This window comes from Parasteatoda tepidariorum, chromosome 1 (assembly GCF_982258835.1).
Source record: "Parasteatoda tepidariorum strain Cologne lab strain chromosome 1, Ptep-v5.0, whole genome shotgun sequence".
NCBI classification, from domain to species: domain Eukaryota; kingdom Metazoa; phylum Arthropoda; class Arachnida; order Araneae; family Theridiidae; genus Parasteatoda; species Parasteatoda tepidariorum.
The window spans coordinates 111,712,242-111,728,423 of record NC_141755.1 but is presented as its reverse complement, the minus strand read 5'-3'; the positions used below and the strand labels follow the sequence as shown (position 1 = coordinate 111,728,423).

At 31.5% G+C, this 16,182-nt stretch overlaps 1 protein-coding gene across 10 annotated transcripts in view; it reads right to left on the bottom strand.

The window, feature by feature from the left end:
* Positions 1 to 16,182, bottom strand: part of LOC107439267 (disks large homolog 1) — a 140,694-nt gene that overhangs the window by 6,004 nt on the left and 118,508 nt on the right. For 8 of the 10 annotated variants that reach the window (XM_087150410.1, XM_087150415.1, XM_087150414.1 and 5 more), the window contains 6 exons: positions 15,179 to 15,199; positions 9,976 to 10,020; positions 7,031 to 7,081; positions 6,758 to 6,859; positions 3,985 to 4,157; positions 75 to 184 (listed from right to left, as the gene is read on the bottom strand). In XM_087150410.1, the coding sequence (XP_087006536.1) occupies positions 75 to 184; positions 3,985 to 4,157; positions 6,758 to 6,859; positions 7,031 to 7,081; positions 9,976 to 10,020; positions 15,179 to 15,199 (502 nt within the window). The remainder of the gene's footprint in view (positions 1 to 74; positions 185 to 3,984; positions 4,158 to 6,757; positions 6,860 to 7,030; positions 7,082 to 9,975; positions 10,021 to 15,178; positions 15,200 to 16,182) is intronic. The other 2 variants (XM_087150416.1, XM_087150418.1) reach the window with 1 other exon arrangement.

The following is a 16,182-nucleotide window of genomic DNA, read 5'->3' as shown; positions in this document are numbered from 1 at the left end:
AAATGTATCAATGGTGACCTTAGTATGAGTAAAATCACTTTAAAGCAACAACAAAAAACATGGAGAATACTCACATAATTGATTCGACTGATTTGGGTTTAACGAAGATAGCTATGGGATGCAGATTTGCCATTTGAAGACGTTTTATAGCATTTCCGCTCACATCCAATATACAATGCTTTCCCTACAATAAATATTACAACAATAAGATTCAATACACAACAATATAGGCAGTGAACTCTCGCTATTATCATATCCGTTACAACAATAAATCCCTCTGTTACAATAGTTATTCGTGGTCCCCACTAACTTTCATATGAATTAATGTTATCCAACCTCTCAATATTCTTTGAAACAATAAACATTTCTACCTTATGTTCCCCCATTTACTACTGGTTTTTAAATAATGTAATTATTATCTTTTCTTACAAGGGAACATTCTTAGAATTGCCTCACTTATCTCTCAAGAAGTCTACAGATGCAACATTCCTTCACCTTATAAGCTGATCATGAATATGTAGAAAATGACCACATGCACACCCATAATAAATAGAGAGTGAGTGGGGGTACCATTTACAAACGAAAATCAATTTCTTGCTTTGGATTCAATGCATACTTTGTTTGTTGACTTAACAGTAATAAAAAATTAATAAACAAACAAAAATATCGGATTATTTTCCATAAAAAAGATTTTCCGGTATGTTTAAGCTTATTTACCTGAAATTATTTAAATTGTTTTTACTATTTAACCATAATTAACACTCTGGAAACTAATTTCTTACATACTATATAAATATATTTATAGTTATTACATACATAATATTAAAGGACCAATATATATATATATATATATATATATATATATATATATAAGGTAAGGCCCTGGTTGTCGCTACGGGTTGGTAAGGTGCTGGGCCCATGTGCGAGAGTTCGTGGTTCGAACCTCGCTGGACGAAGACTCCTCGTGTAGTAAAGTGACTGATGTACGTTAAATCTGTCGAGTCGCTAAAGTCCTCCATGCTCCCATAACAAATCAAAATCTCTGGGGGTACTGGATTGGAGATCTATCGTTCTCCGATTCAGGCCAAAATTACGATCTGTGGATGAATGAATGGATGTATGAATGTGTCCGCCCTATAAACGGGTGTGACGTACGGTGTAGCAGAAGTTGAATTCTTGGCCATAGATGGCGCCACTGGAAAACAAGAACAATCGTTCCCCCTCTGCCTAAACAGGCATACGTCAACAACATATATATATATATATATATATATATATGCACCGAAGAGCCATTACATTATGACCACCCTGCTAATAACATGTAGGACCACCTTTAGCCCTCAAAACTGCTAGCATCCGCCGTGGCATTGATTCCACAAGGTGCTGATAGGTAGTCTGAGGTTTCTGGTACCAAGCGCTCACCAACTGGTCCTGCGATTCCCTCACATTGCACATTGGGTAGCGTAGCAGCACGAGTTTTGTTTTCCAAGTAGGACCACAAATGCTCTATTGGATTAAGGGCAGGTGAATTTGGGGTCCAAGACATGACTTGAAAGTCATTACGATTCGACCCTTATGACATGGTGCATTATCCTGTTGGTAAACACCATCCCGCGGAGGAAAAACTGTTGCCATTCATTTTTTAAAAATTTATTTGAGAGATAAAAATCTATAGAAATTTAATTGTGTCAAAATGAGTGGAGTAGTTTTGGAGAGGGTTTGGGACATAAAACCGAAATTAAACAACACTCCGAACTATTGTAAGGTAAGTAGGATGTAGATATAAAATAGGTTTTAATTAATTTCATTATTCCCTTATAGTTTTAAAACATCATATTTTTTTTAAAGTTGAGATTATTTACATTATCAATCATTGTTGTTCAATTAATTTTTCTTTTTGTTCAATAGCAATTATGAAGAGAAATTTCATTTCTCGAGAGTATATCTTCCTCCTGATTAGTATTTCCCTTTTTTATATTTTATTTCATATTCATGCATTACAAAACAGATGTTTCCCATTCTTCAACCAGACAAGAGCTGTATGTATAGTGTCCCATGAAGATAATGCATACATTTCTCAAAAGCATCTTTCATTGATAAACAATAATTGAATAGTTTTTCTCGTAAGTTAATTGTTTCGAATGAAAATGTTGCGTTCCATTAATACTTGAAATTTTGTATCATTGAAATCGTCGAGTTCAAATTATAACAATTTAAAAAAATTAATTAAACGGTTTTCAAGGTACCATTTACTATAAAAATGCTAATCATAAAACTATTTATAAAAAAATCAAATTTTTTTTTTTCATTTTTAAATAAAAAATGCGTCTTTTCGGGGTATTTAAAAATGAAGTGAATTCTGAAATTTTAGGAAATGACTGAAGGCACGTCACGTCCCTCGACGCTTCACTAGAAACTAATGCTAATCAAAAACCAGTTTATTTGTACAGGCAAAGGGATCGATTTATTTTAGCTTCATTCTTTAAATAAATAGGTTATTTTGATACTTCCTTCGCTCTTATGAATCCATATTCATTTTTGACAGGATTTCAGGATGACAAAAATTCTTAAAGAGTGATTTAAAAAAAAAACCGTTGTCGAAGGGAAACAAGATAGGAGACGCTATATTATTATATTCCAACATACGATAGTATCCTTTTTTTTCATTTAATAACCGTCGTTGAACAGCCAACCCAAATTTGGGTATACGACTATTAATGCTCAACTCTGTAGCCTTGAAATTTTGAACCAATCTAGAAGACAAGGAAACTCCTGGATCAGTACCCCCAGAAGCAGGGCTCGAAAAAACTCAGAAATTTTACCTGTCCCCGAGGACGGCTTGTCCAACAATGCACCCGTCCTCCGTTCAAACTAACCCGTCACTTTTAAATAAATAAAAATATAATTTTCTCCTCTTTATTACAAACATTTATATAAATTGTACAATGAATTAGTCGTTACAAGGATTACATTATACAGTAATAAAAGAAATACTAGGTTACTAATAGTAACCTAGTATTTCTTTTATGAAATAATTTAAATGACAAGGGTCAAGTTATCTGGAATGTCAAGTTATCCGAGGGTACTGCGTTTTTTAAATGAATCAAATATGACGTTTGCCAGTTCCACAATCAAGCCAGTAATTTACAGAGGTTTCTGAACAGAAATCTGAAAGGGGTTTTCCATTTAGGTAGATGTTCAAAATTGCTTTTAAAGCTTCTTGTTTAAGACCAGTACGTATTGTGTTTTTTTTGTAAGTTTATTGCTGCAAAGCCCCTTTCAACCGCTGCAGTACTCCCAGACAGAGAAAACATCAATATATGCGCAGTATTGCGGGTCATTTTGCTGCCTTGTAACTTACAAGACTCTTGTAAGATAACAAAAATTGAAAATGTATCACGAACATTAACGGGAAAATGGCCGCCCGCGCGGACGTCGGATTCGAGAAATTCGTTGTCCGCGGAGAATTTTTGACCGTCGAGGACGGGCGGACGGGCTGTTTTTCGAGCCCTGCCCAGAAGTATTGCTTTGTTATGGGAACATGGAGAACTTTGTGACTCGACAGATTTACCGTGCATCAGTCACAGTTTACTACACGGTAAGTCTTCGGCCGGCGGGGATCGAACCCACGACCTCCGGCCCTCATGGTATGGGTTTTGTGAAAGTGAGTCACTCTGTAGCGTCTTGGCCATCACTCACAGTTACTGATACTGTATTTAATATTTTATAGTCGTCGTTGAAAAGCCAACCCCATTTTTGAGTTGACGACTACTCATGATCAACTACGCAGCCTTGTTATTTTGAACCCGATTCAGAAGACAAGGTAACTCCTGAATCAAGCAATGGGAGAAATTTGCCGTCTTGGAGGACTTTTTGGTGGAACAACCCAGCATATGCGTTAGTAAACCCACGGTGACGGCTCTAACCCATGATCCGTCAACCGCTGAGGATATGTGGTGGGTTGGAAGAGTGTAAATAAATTACTTTTTCGGCGATCTCCCTGACTGATGCAACACTTGTTCCATAGAGATTATCATTGTATTGTCCAGCTTCGATGAAGAGGTGGTTCTGAATATCTCTTTCCATCTGCTCCCTAGAAGCCACAAAATGGTAATCTCGACCGTCCACTTCATAATCACGTTTAGGCCGCGTCGTATCTAAAAAGATTCACACTCTTGTCGTTCATAAAGTATTCATCCATACAACTTCAAATACATTTATTTTTTAAACACTTAATGTCAATACCAGGGTTGGCAAGTTTTTGACACATGACGGTTTTTACCATGGTTTTTACCGTCATGTCAAAAACCCATAGTTTGGGTAAAACTGTATTTTTATTTGAGTTCAACTGCTTATAATTTAAAATTAATTCATTTTTGGGCAGTAAAATTAGAAAAAAAGTTGTTAAAAGATATTTAAGAACAGATTCCCAACATGATTATATCAAAACATACTATTTGAAGTTATATATTAGGATACTAAACAAAATTTTCCACATTTCCAAGCATCATTTTGTTTGGCATATTACATTACTGAAGAATGTCAAGTCATTCTTGACTTAGAGTTTGTTAGTAGTTACAAGTTTTGAAAGTTTTGTTTAACTTATTTCTAATATTTAAGAAATGCCAAATTTTAAATTCTTCTTTTTAGTTCTTGAATTTATTAAAAGTTCCAAGCATTTTTGTTTGTTTGTTTGTTTATTTCTAACAATTAAAAAGTGCAAAATTTTGAATACTTTGCAAATCAAGCTATAATGATAAAAGTATCACTATTTTCAATAAGTATATTACAACATTTCTATATGAATGTATATCCTTCTATAAGAATACATGTATTTGGTTGCAAAATCAATAGCAATCATTTACAACATACATAAAGGCAATTATGTGAAAATAATATATTGTCCGCTATATGCCATAAATGAAAGAAAACAGTAGGTATTTGACGGTTGTTACCACTGTCATGTCAAAAACCAGTTTTTGACGGCAAAAACGCAACCCTGGTCAATACAGTTTTTTTCAAACATTAATTTATTCATTAAATAGGGGTCAAGGGTTAGTCATTGTTTTAAATTTTACTATAAGCGATTCACATATTTTTGACGAAGTTTGCCACATATTTTAAAAATAACATCAGTGATAATTTCTAACTTACAGCTCTATTTGAACAATAGTTTTATTGCGGGCATTTAAATATTTCATTATTTTATATTCGCAGCGTGACATAAATTCAATAAAGAACATTACATTGTCACCCAATTTATACTTCTGTACTTGTCTGATATCACCCGCTTTCTTTTCAATTAGTTCCACACTCTCCCGATATATTTATATATTATTATAATATATAAATATACTAGTGGGTTGCGCCCCCTGCTCGCTAACGCTCGCCAACCCCCGAAAATTGCTACGCAATCTTATATGGTTTGCTTCGCAAACCAAGGTCGCTTCGCTCGCTACTAACTTAGGTACATTGCAAATGCACAAAATTCTAAGAATTCAAAACAATCATTCAAATCCATATAAAAACTTTTTTTTTAAAACAAAATTACATATTTTTAGTAAATACTACGTCACTAAAGTAAATTTGAATTCAAATAAATGACATGTAATTCGTTAAACCTATTAGAAATGTGCTATAGTATAAAATCTTAAGATAAAATTTCTAAAACTGATATCTCTTTAAAAAGGTTAAAATTTTGGCTATAATTAAGTCTATTAAAAATTGAAATAAGTGAATTGCAATGGAAAAACCTGCATAAACAAATTAATTCTAGTAGAACAAATAAATTCGTGATGTAAATCAAAAATCGTCAAATAAATTCGTGAAAAAAAGCGCTTTCGACAAAATACTAAAATAGAGATCTACCGACAAAGACTACTCACTTCTGCCTAGCTTATGCTCTCTCTGGTTATTTCAGTTTCCGTTTTTAAAAGCGCTATATGTTGAGCCATCTCAGCTAGATTTGCGGCATTTTTAGCGGCAATCATGGGTCGATTTTCCAGCGTTGCCATTCGGAGAGTTGTAATGAGGCTTTTTTTGTCGCCGTGTAAGAGAAATATATATATAGCTATATATTTAATTTATATATTAGCTTTATATATTTATATATCTTGTTCAAATTTTCAATCGTCGTAATAAATTTCTTTTTATTCATCCCTTCAAGTTCAAATACATTCTTGTGGTGTTCATACAGTTTTTTTTTTCCAAATATTAATTCATTCATTAAATTTAATTCATTCATTTTAGGATTTAGAATTAAATTTATAGAAATTTTTTTAATTATTTATTAAGAAGTAACTAAAATAAAATTTTTCTTTGTTAACAAAAGTAGGATTTGACTTTTTTTCAATATGATTTGTTTTTTTTTTTATCTGAAGATGTGTTGTCACTTGACTATTTGTAAATCTACATTGGAATTCTATTTCGAAGGGAAGTTCAAACAAGGGTGCCTGCTGGAAGATTCAGCTTTTCAATCCAAAGACAAAGGAAGTAAACAGGATTTTTTAAGCCAGTGACTAAATTCGACATTTATATCTCTTTAGCAATAAAAGATAAAAAACGAAAAAGCATTTTACAAAATCGTAAATGAAAAGTTTCTTAGAATATAAAGCTGCAAAAGAATGCAGAGTAGCTATTAAAGAGAAAAGCAGTTTAAAAAAATTTAAACGCTAGATCAGCGTAATTTCTGGAATGTTATTATTTTAAAAGGAATCTTTTTACGTTTCATTATTAATGAAAGGGATGGGATACTTACGTGGTACACAGCTGCCAAATTTGTCGGGATACTCGGAGATTAAATCATCATTGATCCTGTCTTTCAATGGTCCCAGAATAATCACAGGTCTCGTGTATGAAACTGAAAAGAAAAATAGGTATTTCTATCAACAAAAAAAAAGCGAAAAACTATTGATAATATTGAAGTATCATTTCGATAGGGGTAATTGACAGACATTTCAAATAACAAGTTTTTACCAAAGATGTAATTGGACCCTATCAAAAACAAATTGTGAAGATAAATACAACTTACTCTCTTGCTGTACAACGGCTTCGTATGACAAAACGTGTTCTTCTGTGCCTCCTGAAAAAGATTTTTTATTTGTATATTTTTTCGAATGATGAGCATATTTTTTACAATAACATCTAAATATTTTCTCCAAAAATCACAAAGTCTGCTTGTTCTTCTGATAGAATAATTTGAAGTAGTATTGATGCATGTCTAACGGGTCGGCATTTATTAATCTTTGAGAAGAATTATCTCTTATGTTCAGACTCATGACATGGTGTAAACATGCAAATGCATCAGAGATAACTTTAAATTAATAATCCCACGAAAATCATATTACCTGTTTAAAAATTTCGTTCGCTTTAGAAATATATAAATAGGAAACAACAGTCATGTTTCAAGCGTTTAAAAACGGGCGCCCATTTTCAAGTCGAGAATGAGAAGAAACAAAAATGATTTGAAACAGTGAAAAGTTTCCAACGAAGAATGGAAAAAAATAAAGGTGAGTAAGAAAACAAAGAAAACAATAGTAGCTAATAGTGGAAAGTGTTAAAAAAACAGAAAAAAAAAACAGTGACTGGATGTAGTATTAGAGTAAAATGCATCTCCATGCACTATGGAGAGGTGGAGAAAAACACATGTCGTTAACAAGAGAATCAGGATTCATATGAATAAAACAAGCGATTCCAGGGCATCACTGATGTGACTGGGGTGCAAATAACTTCGAAATTCATTTTATGACACTGCGCATCAATGGATGGTTTCTCGTATTCTTGATAAGGGACATATGTATTGTGTTCCTTATTTTATTACTCATTTTTTTTCCATTTTTCGTTTTATATTTTAAATCACTTTTCTTTCTTCTCATTCTCCCCTGACAAGTCATGAAAATGAGCTCTTGTTTTTCAGCTTTCGAAACATAGTGACAGTTCTTTCCTATTTATATATTTTTGAATATGTTTGCGAATAAAGTTTTTAATCCAGTAAATATAACTTCAGTCTGCAGTAGTAGTAGTATATCAAAACTGTTTCCAAACTCGGGGGCACCATTATGCGGGCAATTTTTCTCTTAAAATAAAATGATTATACATGTGAGACAAATGTTTAATTGAAAATACGAATATGAAATTTTGGTCCAAAGTACATTGACAATAACTGTAGAGTTTTATGTTTTCAATAGGATTTAACCTTTTGTTAGCTCTCAATGTTGGTCCAATAAAAGTGAATTTCGACCAGCATGACAACTGAAGTAAATTTGATACAACTCTAAAAGTTTCCCCGGATTTTGCACAAGGTCGGTTTTGAAAAATAAAATGATGAAATGATAAAAACATTTCTACTCAAAAAGAAAACAAACTTTCCCAAAATGATTATTTTATAGTATCATAAATATAGCTATCCATGCACAAAAAGCGAATTAAGGAAAAGTAAACGTTTATATATATATATATATATATATATATATATATATATATATATATATTATAACAGTCGTTGAACAGCCGACCCAATTTTGGGTTTACGACTACTAATGTTCAACTCCGTAGCCTTGTAATTTTGAACCAATCCAGAAGACAAGAAAACTCCTGGATCAGTACCCCAAGAAGTATTGATTCGCTATGGGAGGATGGAGGACTTTGTGCCTCGACAGATTTAACATGCATCAGTCACCATTTACTACACGGAGAGTCTTTGGTTGGGCATGGATTCAGTGCCCTAGCCCAGCCCCTTTATATTATATTGTTGGATTTTCTTGTTTCCTCTATAATTACAAAACTAAGTGCGGTGTATTAAAAATTTCCACATTTTTTTCATGCGCAAATGAAGCTCTTTCTTGACCAATTAATGAAATGTAACTATTATTAGTTTGTGGGAAAAAAATGACATTAACACCTTTTTTCTAAGGTATTTTGCAGTATTCCTTAAAAATTTTTTTAAAAAAAATATTTGTTTATAAACTGTGTCATATTATGTAAGTATATTTTTTCAATTGTAAACAAAATGTAAGGATTTAAAAAACAATCGATAATTATTTGCCCAATAAAAATTGATAATTGACAAGTAATTTACAAAACGTATGAAGAAATATAATTAAATAGAATAAATGCAGTTCAGGTCATCATTAACCATTTTTAAAAAAATTCAGTGAATATAATATATCGTGAATAATTCAGTGAAATATAACGTGAGCAACCAAAAAAAAAAAAAAAAAATTTTTTTTTTTTAAATATAAATCAGAAGTTGTTTTTTGTTTTGCATTGATGACAACTATTAAGTTCCCTTTCGACCTGCTGATAAATCAATTCATTACTTTGGGAATAAATTCTTATTTAGATTCAGAGGTTTTAATCGGTAATATTATAGTTCAGTAATACTAAGGCACCGCCCCATCTTTAGCAAATTTCGTCAAAATTAAGAAGGGGCGCTTTATTGGGATATTGACTGCCCAGAAATACATGCTCCATTGGTAGATGCCGGATGGCTAAAAGTATGAATTTGTAAACGAATTGGTTCAAAATATGAATTTTTTGATTTGTGTGTTTCCTTTATTCGACTGCCTTGCACGTATAGAAAGTACTTAAGTGTACCGATTTCTGGTTTTAAAGGGCTATTCTTCTTTCGATTCATAACGGATCTTTTGGCGTCATTATGAGAAACAGGTACACAAAAGTGTAAAACACTTTTTTTTTTTAATGCGTTTAAAAAATATTTCAATTAAGTTCTAAAAAAATATTTAATATTTAATAAATGGGAGAGTTTTTGAAAGTTTAAGTTTTGAAGCTTTAAGTATATCATTAGCTATGAAATCCAAGCTTAAGAATACGATATAATTTTATGTCGTCAATAACAATGATGATTGTTCGTGTCACAAGCTAATGGTCATTCTCTTTATGGAATCTGGTTGTTACAAATAAACTCTCTAACTTTAATCAAAACACAATAATAATAATAAGTGAACAAAAACTTACTCAAACTACTAGTTTCAGGGTCACTTGTATTGGACACGGTCATCTCTATAGAATTAAAAAAAAAAAGAATTAAAACACACAATCACATTTGAAGATCCAAGTGGAAGAATATGACGATTTGAAAGCCGTGAGGATTATTAACCCCAACAATAACAATTGGAGTTCTCACCCACAGAAAATGAGCCAAGTTGGGGAAGCAAAGACGGCGGAAGTGAGAATTGGCGAGGAATTTTATTTGTTATTGTCTAACTCAATTTTCAAATTTTATTTCAACATCAAAAATTTTAAATTTTGTTTTGAAATGTTCAGAAACATAAATAAATGCTTGTGACGTCCCTGCATATTTTTACAATTTCAATCTAACGCCTAAAAAGTCTTTCTTAGAATCTCATTTCACCCCCTTGATCTTCTTTTAAAGACAATGTACAAAAAAAAATCTCTCAAAAAAATATAACAGAATTTTTACGCACAATGCGCTAAACACCTTAACCGCTTATCAATTTTTTTTGAACAAAAATGTAAAAAATCAACATATTTTTTTTAATTTTATCAATAAATACAAGGAACTAAAACAAAACGTAATACACACGTTCTAAGTAGAAATTTTAATAAATCTTTAATTTACCATCAGTTTACTATCCCAAATTATCTAGGACAAATGAAAAAAGTTAAATATTAATCATTGTATATCTTCATAATCTGAAAAATCTTCTGCATTACTTTTACTTTCGCTCGCACACGCCATTTTTGTACTCTTTTTTTCAATGTAAATTCATCGACCATCGTATATACAATTGTACAAAACACGTATGCAGTCCCACTTTTTATTTTGCTTCCTGCCGAATAAAAACGTGAAAAAACAAAACGTATTGACGAATTCTGCTTGGCCCGAGTTTACTCGGGATAATAAATATTTGCAATATATACATACCCGAGTTAACTCGGGATAATAAATATTTGCAATATATACATACTCGAGTTAACTCGGGATAATAAATATTTGCAATATATACATACTCGAGTTAACTCGGGATAATAAATATTTGCAATATATACATACTCGAGTTAACTCGGGATAATAAATATTTGCAATATACACATACTCGAGTTAACTCGGGATAATAAATATTTGCAATATACACATTGCCGAGTTTACTCGGGATAATAAATATTTGCAATATATACATACCCGAGTTTACTCGGGATAATAAATATTTGCAATATATACATACCCGAGTTAACTCGGGACGCGGTTCAGTTTTTCTTAGTAGTTCGGGACAATTAATTTAAGACATTTTTAGTCTTGAATTAGGCAAATAAGCATACTTTCTCTGAATAAACATTTTTTTGCTTTGTTTCGAGGCAATAGGATTTATGCCCTCAAAATATAGGGGAGGGTTTCAAAAATCTGGAAAATAATATCCCAATAGTTTGGTCAGGAGGTCAAATGTTTGGACCTCTTAATGTTTATTTTACTGTTTGAGTATTTTGCCATATTTCCAAAATTTGTTTTAGCTAATCACACATTTTTGACTACAATCATGAAATCAGTTAATCCAAAGATATATTCCACGCAAAAAGCAACTATTTATAATTTTTGTAATCGTCCACAATTATTAAGGCACACAAATTTTTACAACATTTTAAAGAAAGTAATTCTATATGGCAAAATATGCAATGTGAAGGGAATCAGTCGAATAATTCCTCAGAAATCGAATTTTTAATGAACGATTTCATTAAAATTCGACTTTTGGGGGCCCCTCAATGTCAATTTCAGTTTTAGTGCATTTTGCCCTATTTCCAGAACTAATGAAAAAAAATCGAAAAGTTTTTAATACAATTACAGTCAAACCCGGCTATAGTGAACTTTCAAGGGACCAAAATTTCGGTTCGCTATAACCGGAGTTCACTCTATCCGTACTTCAAAAAATTTTAACTCATTTTACCGAACTGCTCCGTTTTATTACACATTATTTAAATAAATAACCCATAAAAAGAAATACAAAAATGATTAAAAAAATTATGTAGTCACAAAAAATATGTTAACTTTTATTTTTTATTCCTGTTTTAGGGAAATTTAGGGATGGTAAACGGAGATAAAAGATGCAAACAAGAAAAAATGCTTACGGCTACAATCCACTCGATATATAACTTAGAAACCATCAATAGTTTTTATATAATTTTTTCTTTTAACAGGGCGCAATTCTAGTCTTAACTGAGCAGCCCCAGTTCAGCATTCTATTAATTTGTCTGCGTATTTCTTTCTCCTGACCTTTTCCATTTCATTTTAAACTTCTTCTGCGCATTATAATAGGGGGCGTTGGTTTTTCAGTTTTTAGTGTTTTCTTTTCCTCTACTTGCTTTTGAAGTTGATGCTTGACCTGTGACTTAGTGAGTTTTTATTTTTCTGATGATTTTGATTGATTTTCTTTTCTTAATTTGTTAATTATTTTGAATGTATCTTGTTTTTCCTGGACCTCTATACAAAACCATCGGGGTACTGAGGGAGATATTTTAAGCATTTGCTTCTCCCTCAATTAGAAATGGTTTTGTTTTTAATGGCTACCGAGGCCGGTACCCCCTGAAGACGTCGGCTTCGGTGGTCATATTTTTATTTATATTTTTATTTTTATTTCATTCGTTTCTTGTATGGATAGTATGAACTTTTTTCTGTCTTCGACTGATTTTTCTTTATTTTTTTGTAATAATTTTGAAATTTCTACTTCAAAATAAATGTATATATATATACTGATTTTTAAGAACATTTATAGCATGGAATGTAGCAATGAGCATTCTTTCTTGTTTGCTTCATTATAGAATTGGTTCAGTATTCAAAGAAGCCGTCATCGCCCAGTATCTGGACAAATGCTTCGAGTCAAAGCCGATGAATTTGCTAAGCAATTGGGTGAGACTACTTTTATGTGCTCGAATCGCTGATTAGACAGGCTTAAAAAGCAGAATAACATAAATTGAGGAAAAATTATTGGAGAATCGGGAAGAGTGTTTCCATATCTGATGTTGCTCATCAGCTAAAGATTACTAATTTTTTTGTACGCAAGACGAAGAGTCATAAAATATAAAAGTGTACACATTTTTGTTACTACGTATTATTTTTCAGTCATTTTATTCGTCATTTATTTAAATAATGTGTCATAAAAGAGGGGAGTTTGGAATCATTAGTTAAAATTATTTGTGGAACGGTTATAGTGAAGTCCCGGTTACAGTGAACAGAAACTTCGGTCCCTTGAAGGTTTACTATAGCTGGGTTTGACAGTAGGGGTGTCCTAACTAAACTATTGAGGCCCTATTTTCCCGAATCATTAAAAAATGCTAATTTGGAGAAAGTACGTAACTTCGTCTTAGCATAATATTTAAGGTGGGAATGATCTATTCTTCAGTCTTCACCTTCCCTCAAAAATTTGAAAACTGTTAGTGATTCGATAGTAAACTTTTTGTTTTGATAAAGTGTGTCGACATTTTGAATAAAAGCCAACAAGTCAATTAATTAAGAGAAGAAGTGGTCAGACTGGAGAAAGTCAACAAGATAATTTCATTTCGATTAAATTTTCTAAATTTTCATTTTTTGTTCACAAATACATAATTTTATTTAACGTAGTTTTAAAATTATTTGTTATTTCTTGATGTTTTAATTACAGTAATAATTTAATCTTTCAATTATATAAAAATGGATAAATACTACTTTTAACTAGAACTTTTAATAGTTAAATAATTAGATTTTTATTAAGTAAATTAATTATATATTTGGTTTTATAAACAATAATCTAGATGATAATTATCATGAGGAAGAGAAAAAAATTAAAAATTATGTAGCACCGGTACAGTTAATGAAAAATGAATATTAACATGAACAATTTTTGTTGAAAAACATTCTTCATTATCATTCAAACATTTTTCTAAGGCCAGAAGTCATATCTCATCATTTTATTAAAAATCGGTGAACATTTTTTATTTTAGTATAATTCAATTTTGTTCAATTGGGTATACTATAGCCTACGTCACAGGTCGTGTTATTCCTACTAAATTTGACTAGTAAACAGCATTTTCTGCGAACCTGATTTCTAGCAACAAGTAAACATTAAACGAAGTGTGTTGTTATAAGTCGCTACTCGTCAGGTTGGAAATGTATTAGTCTAGTTCCTTTTGAAATAACTTATTTTGTTGTTTTATCTAAGTTTATGAATTTAATAAACATATTTAAAACTCAGTTTATTAATTAAACTAAAAGGTAAATATTATTCCTAGTAAAATTTTCGGAGTGGAAGTAGTTGTGTTTTTTTTCATATTATACCCAATTAACGCCTGTTTCTCCTATCTTTTAATAATTAGCACTTCATAAATTATTGCTGTAATTCATATCTAGTCACAATACAATATTCAAATTAATATCATTTGTAAGTACATGAAATCATTTAAAATAACGTGAAATCATAATTAATCTTTAAATATAATTTACATTTTTTGCAGTTAACAGAAATAAAAAGAAGAAAGCTTCTTACTCAGCAGGATTTAACTAGTATACATGCTTACAATTTCAAATGTGTTTTTTTTTTCGAAATCTTTTTAACATCCTATTTCAAATTGCCCTCTCCTTGTTTGATTTCATGTTTGAAAAATCCTACATTAACATTGAGTGACTATTCTGGAGCTAAGATGTTTTGACGACACTGTTCGTAAACAGACAAAAAAGTGGAGATATTCCATTCTTTTCTTCATGCCAGAAACAAACGATTTTGTGCTGATGTTTTAAAAACAAATTTTTCATTTTAATGCAAAATATTTTCCAACGTCGCACTGACAGTATATTCTTTATCATAACTTTGTTACAAAAATTAAATTCACACAAAATATTTATTTAGAAATAGATAATTTGATTGAGGCATTAGAACGATCAAATTAGATATAGTAAGAATGCTCCTTGAGTTTCAAAAATCGCGAATTGTATTTTATTATTCTTTTGGATTTAAACTATTTTTAACTGTAGCGTTTCTCTGATAGAATTATTCAGACTATTGATTAAAAAAATTATTAATATGCAAAGAATAATGACATCATGTGAAAACGATGAACTGGATCGTTCGAAAAGTCGACTGTCAAATGATTGTTTACTTTTCAAAAGTTGAAGGAATTACAAAACTCAAAAACATTTACATTGTTACAAAATAAATGGAGTATAAATACTGACCTTTAGTGGGAGATCCCTCTCCTGTTAGAGTTGTACATGAAAAGTAAATATTAGAAAAAGTTACACAATGAATGAAAAAGTATCTCAGAAATTCTATTTTTTTTTCTTTCCTCTACAGATTTTTACTTTGTATTGCCTCGATTGTATAACGTGCACATAATGTGGTACATAATGTACCACATTATGTGCACAGTGGTACATAAATGTGGTGCACCGCATTGGAGTATACTTCAGAAATAATATTAAACTATGAATTTAACATCACTTGTTAATCCCTCTGCTTGATCGCTTTCTTAAAGAGCAATCTCGGTACCATATCCGTTTGCGACTATCCACTACGTAGCCATGTCATTTTGAACCCAGAAGAGTGGCGAACTTCTGGATCAAACTGCTTTTAGATTGAACTATTTGCGGAGAGGAAAAACAATTTATAAAAGCTTTCACGAAGGCAATCCCTCTACCACGGAAGATATTTTAAGTCAGCTCTGAGAATGGTGAGAGCCGGGTGCAGAATTCGTATTGAACAGCCATCTCTGAGATTCGAACCTTTTTCACCAGAGTAAGCTCCCAATGGTCAGTTCAGTAACGACACTGTACGATTTCAAAAAAAAGATATCAACCATTTGTTAATAGTTTAGTTTTTTCCTGTGTGCAATTTCTTAGAATGCTATTAAAAAGAAAACACGTGTTATGAAGCGGGAGACAACAAAATGCAGTTTATATTTTACATACGGAATTTTCTACGTCTGCCGGCGGAAAAAAGCACTCTTAAGAGTGCCATCACACATTATATTTTGTTTACTGAATTGTGTGTGGGCCTATTTTTTACATTCTGTAAACAGTTAAATGGTATTTTTAAGGTATGGTGATAATATTAACTTATTGTGGAAGTGTTATTAGATTAACAAAAGAAAGTATCAATCAAATTTCGTGTTAATTTCTAATCTGACACGTGTTAGTTCATGCTAAACAGGCTGATGCAAAACTAATGGTGGCAAATAAAA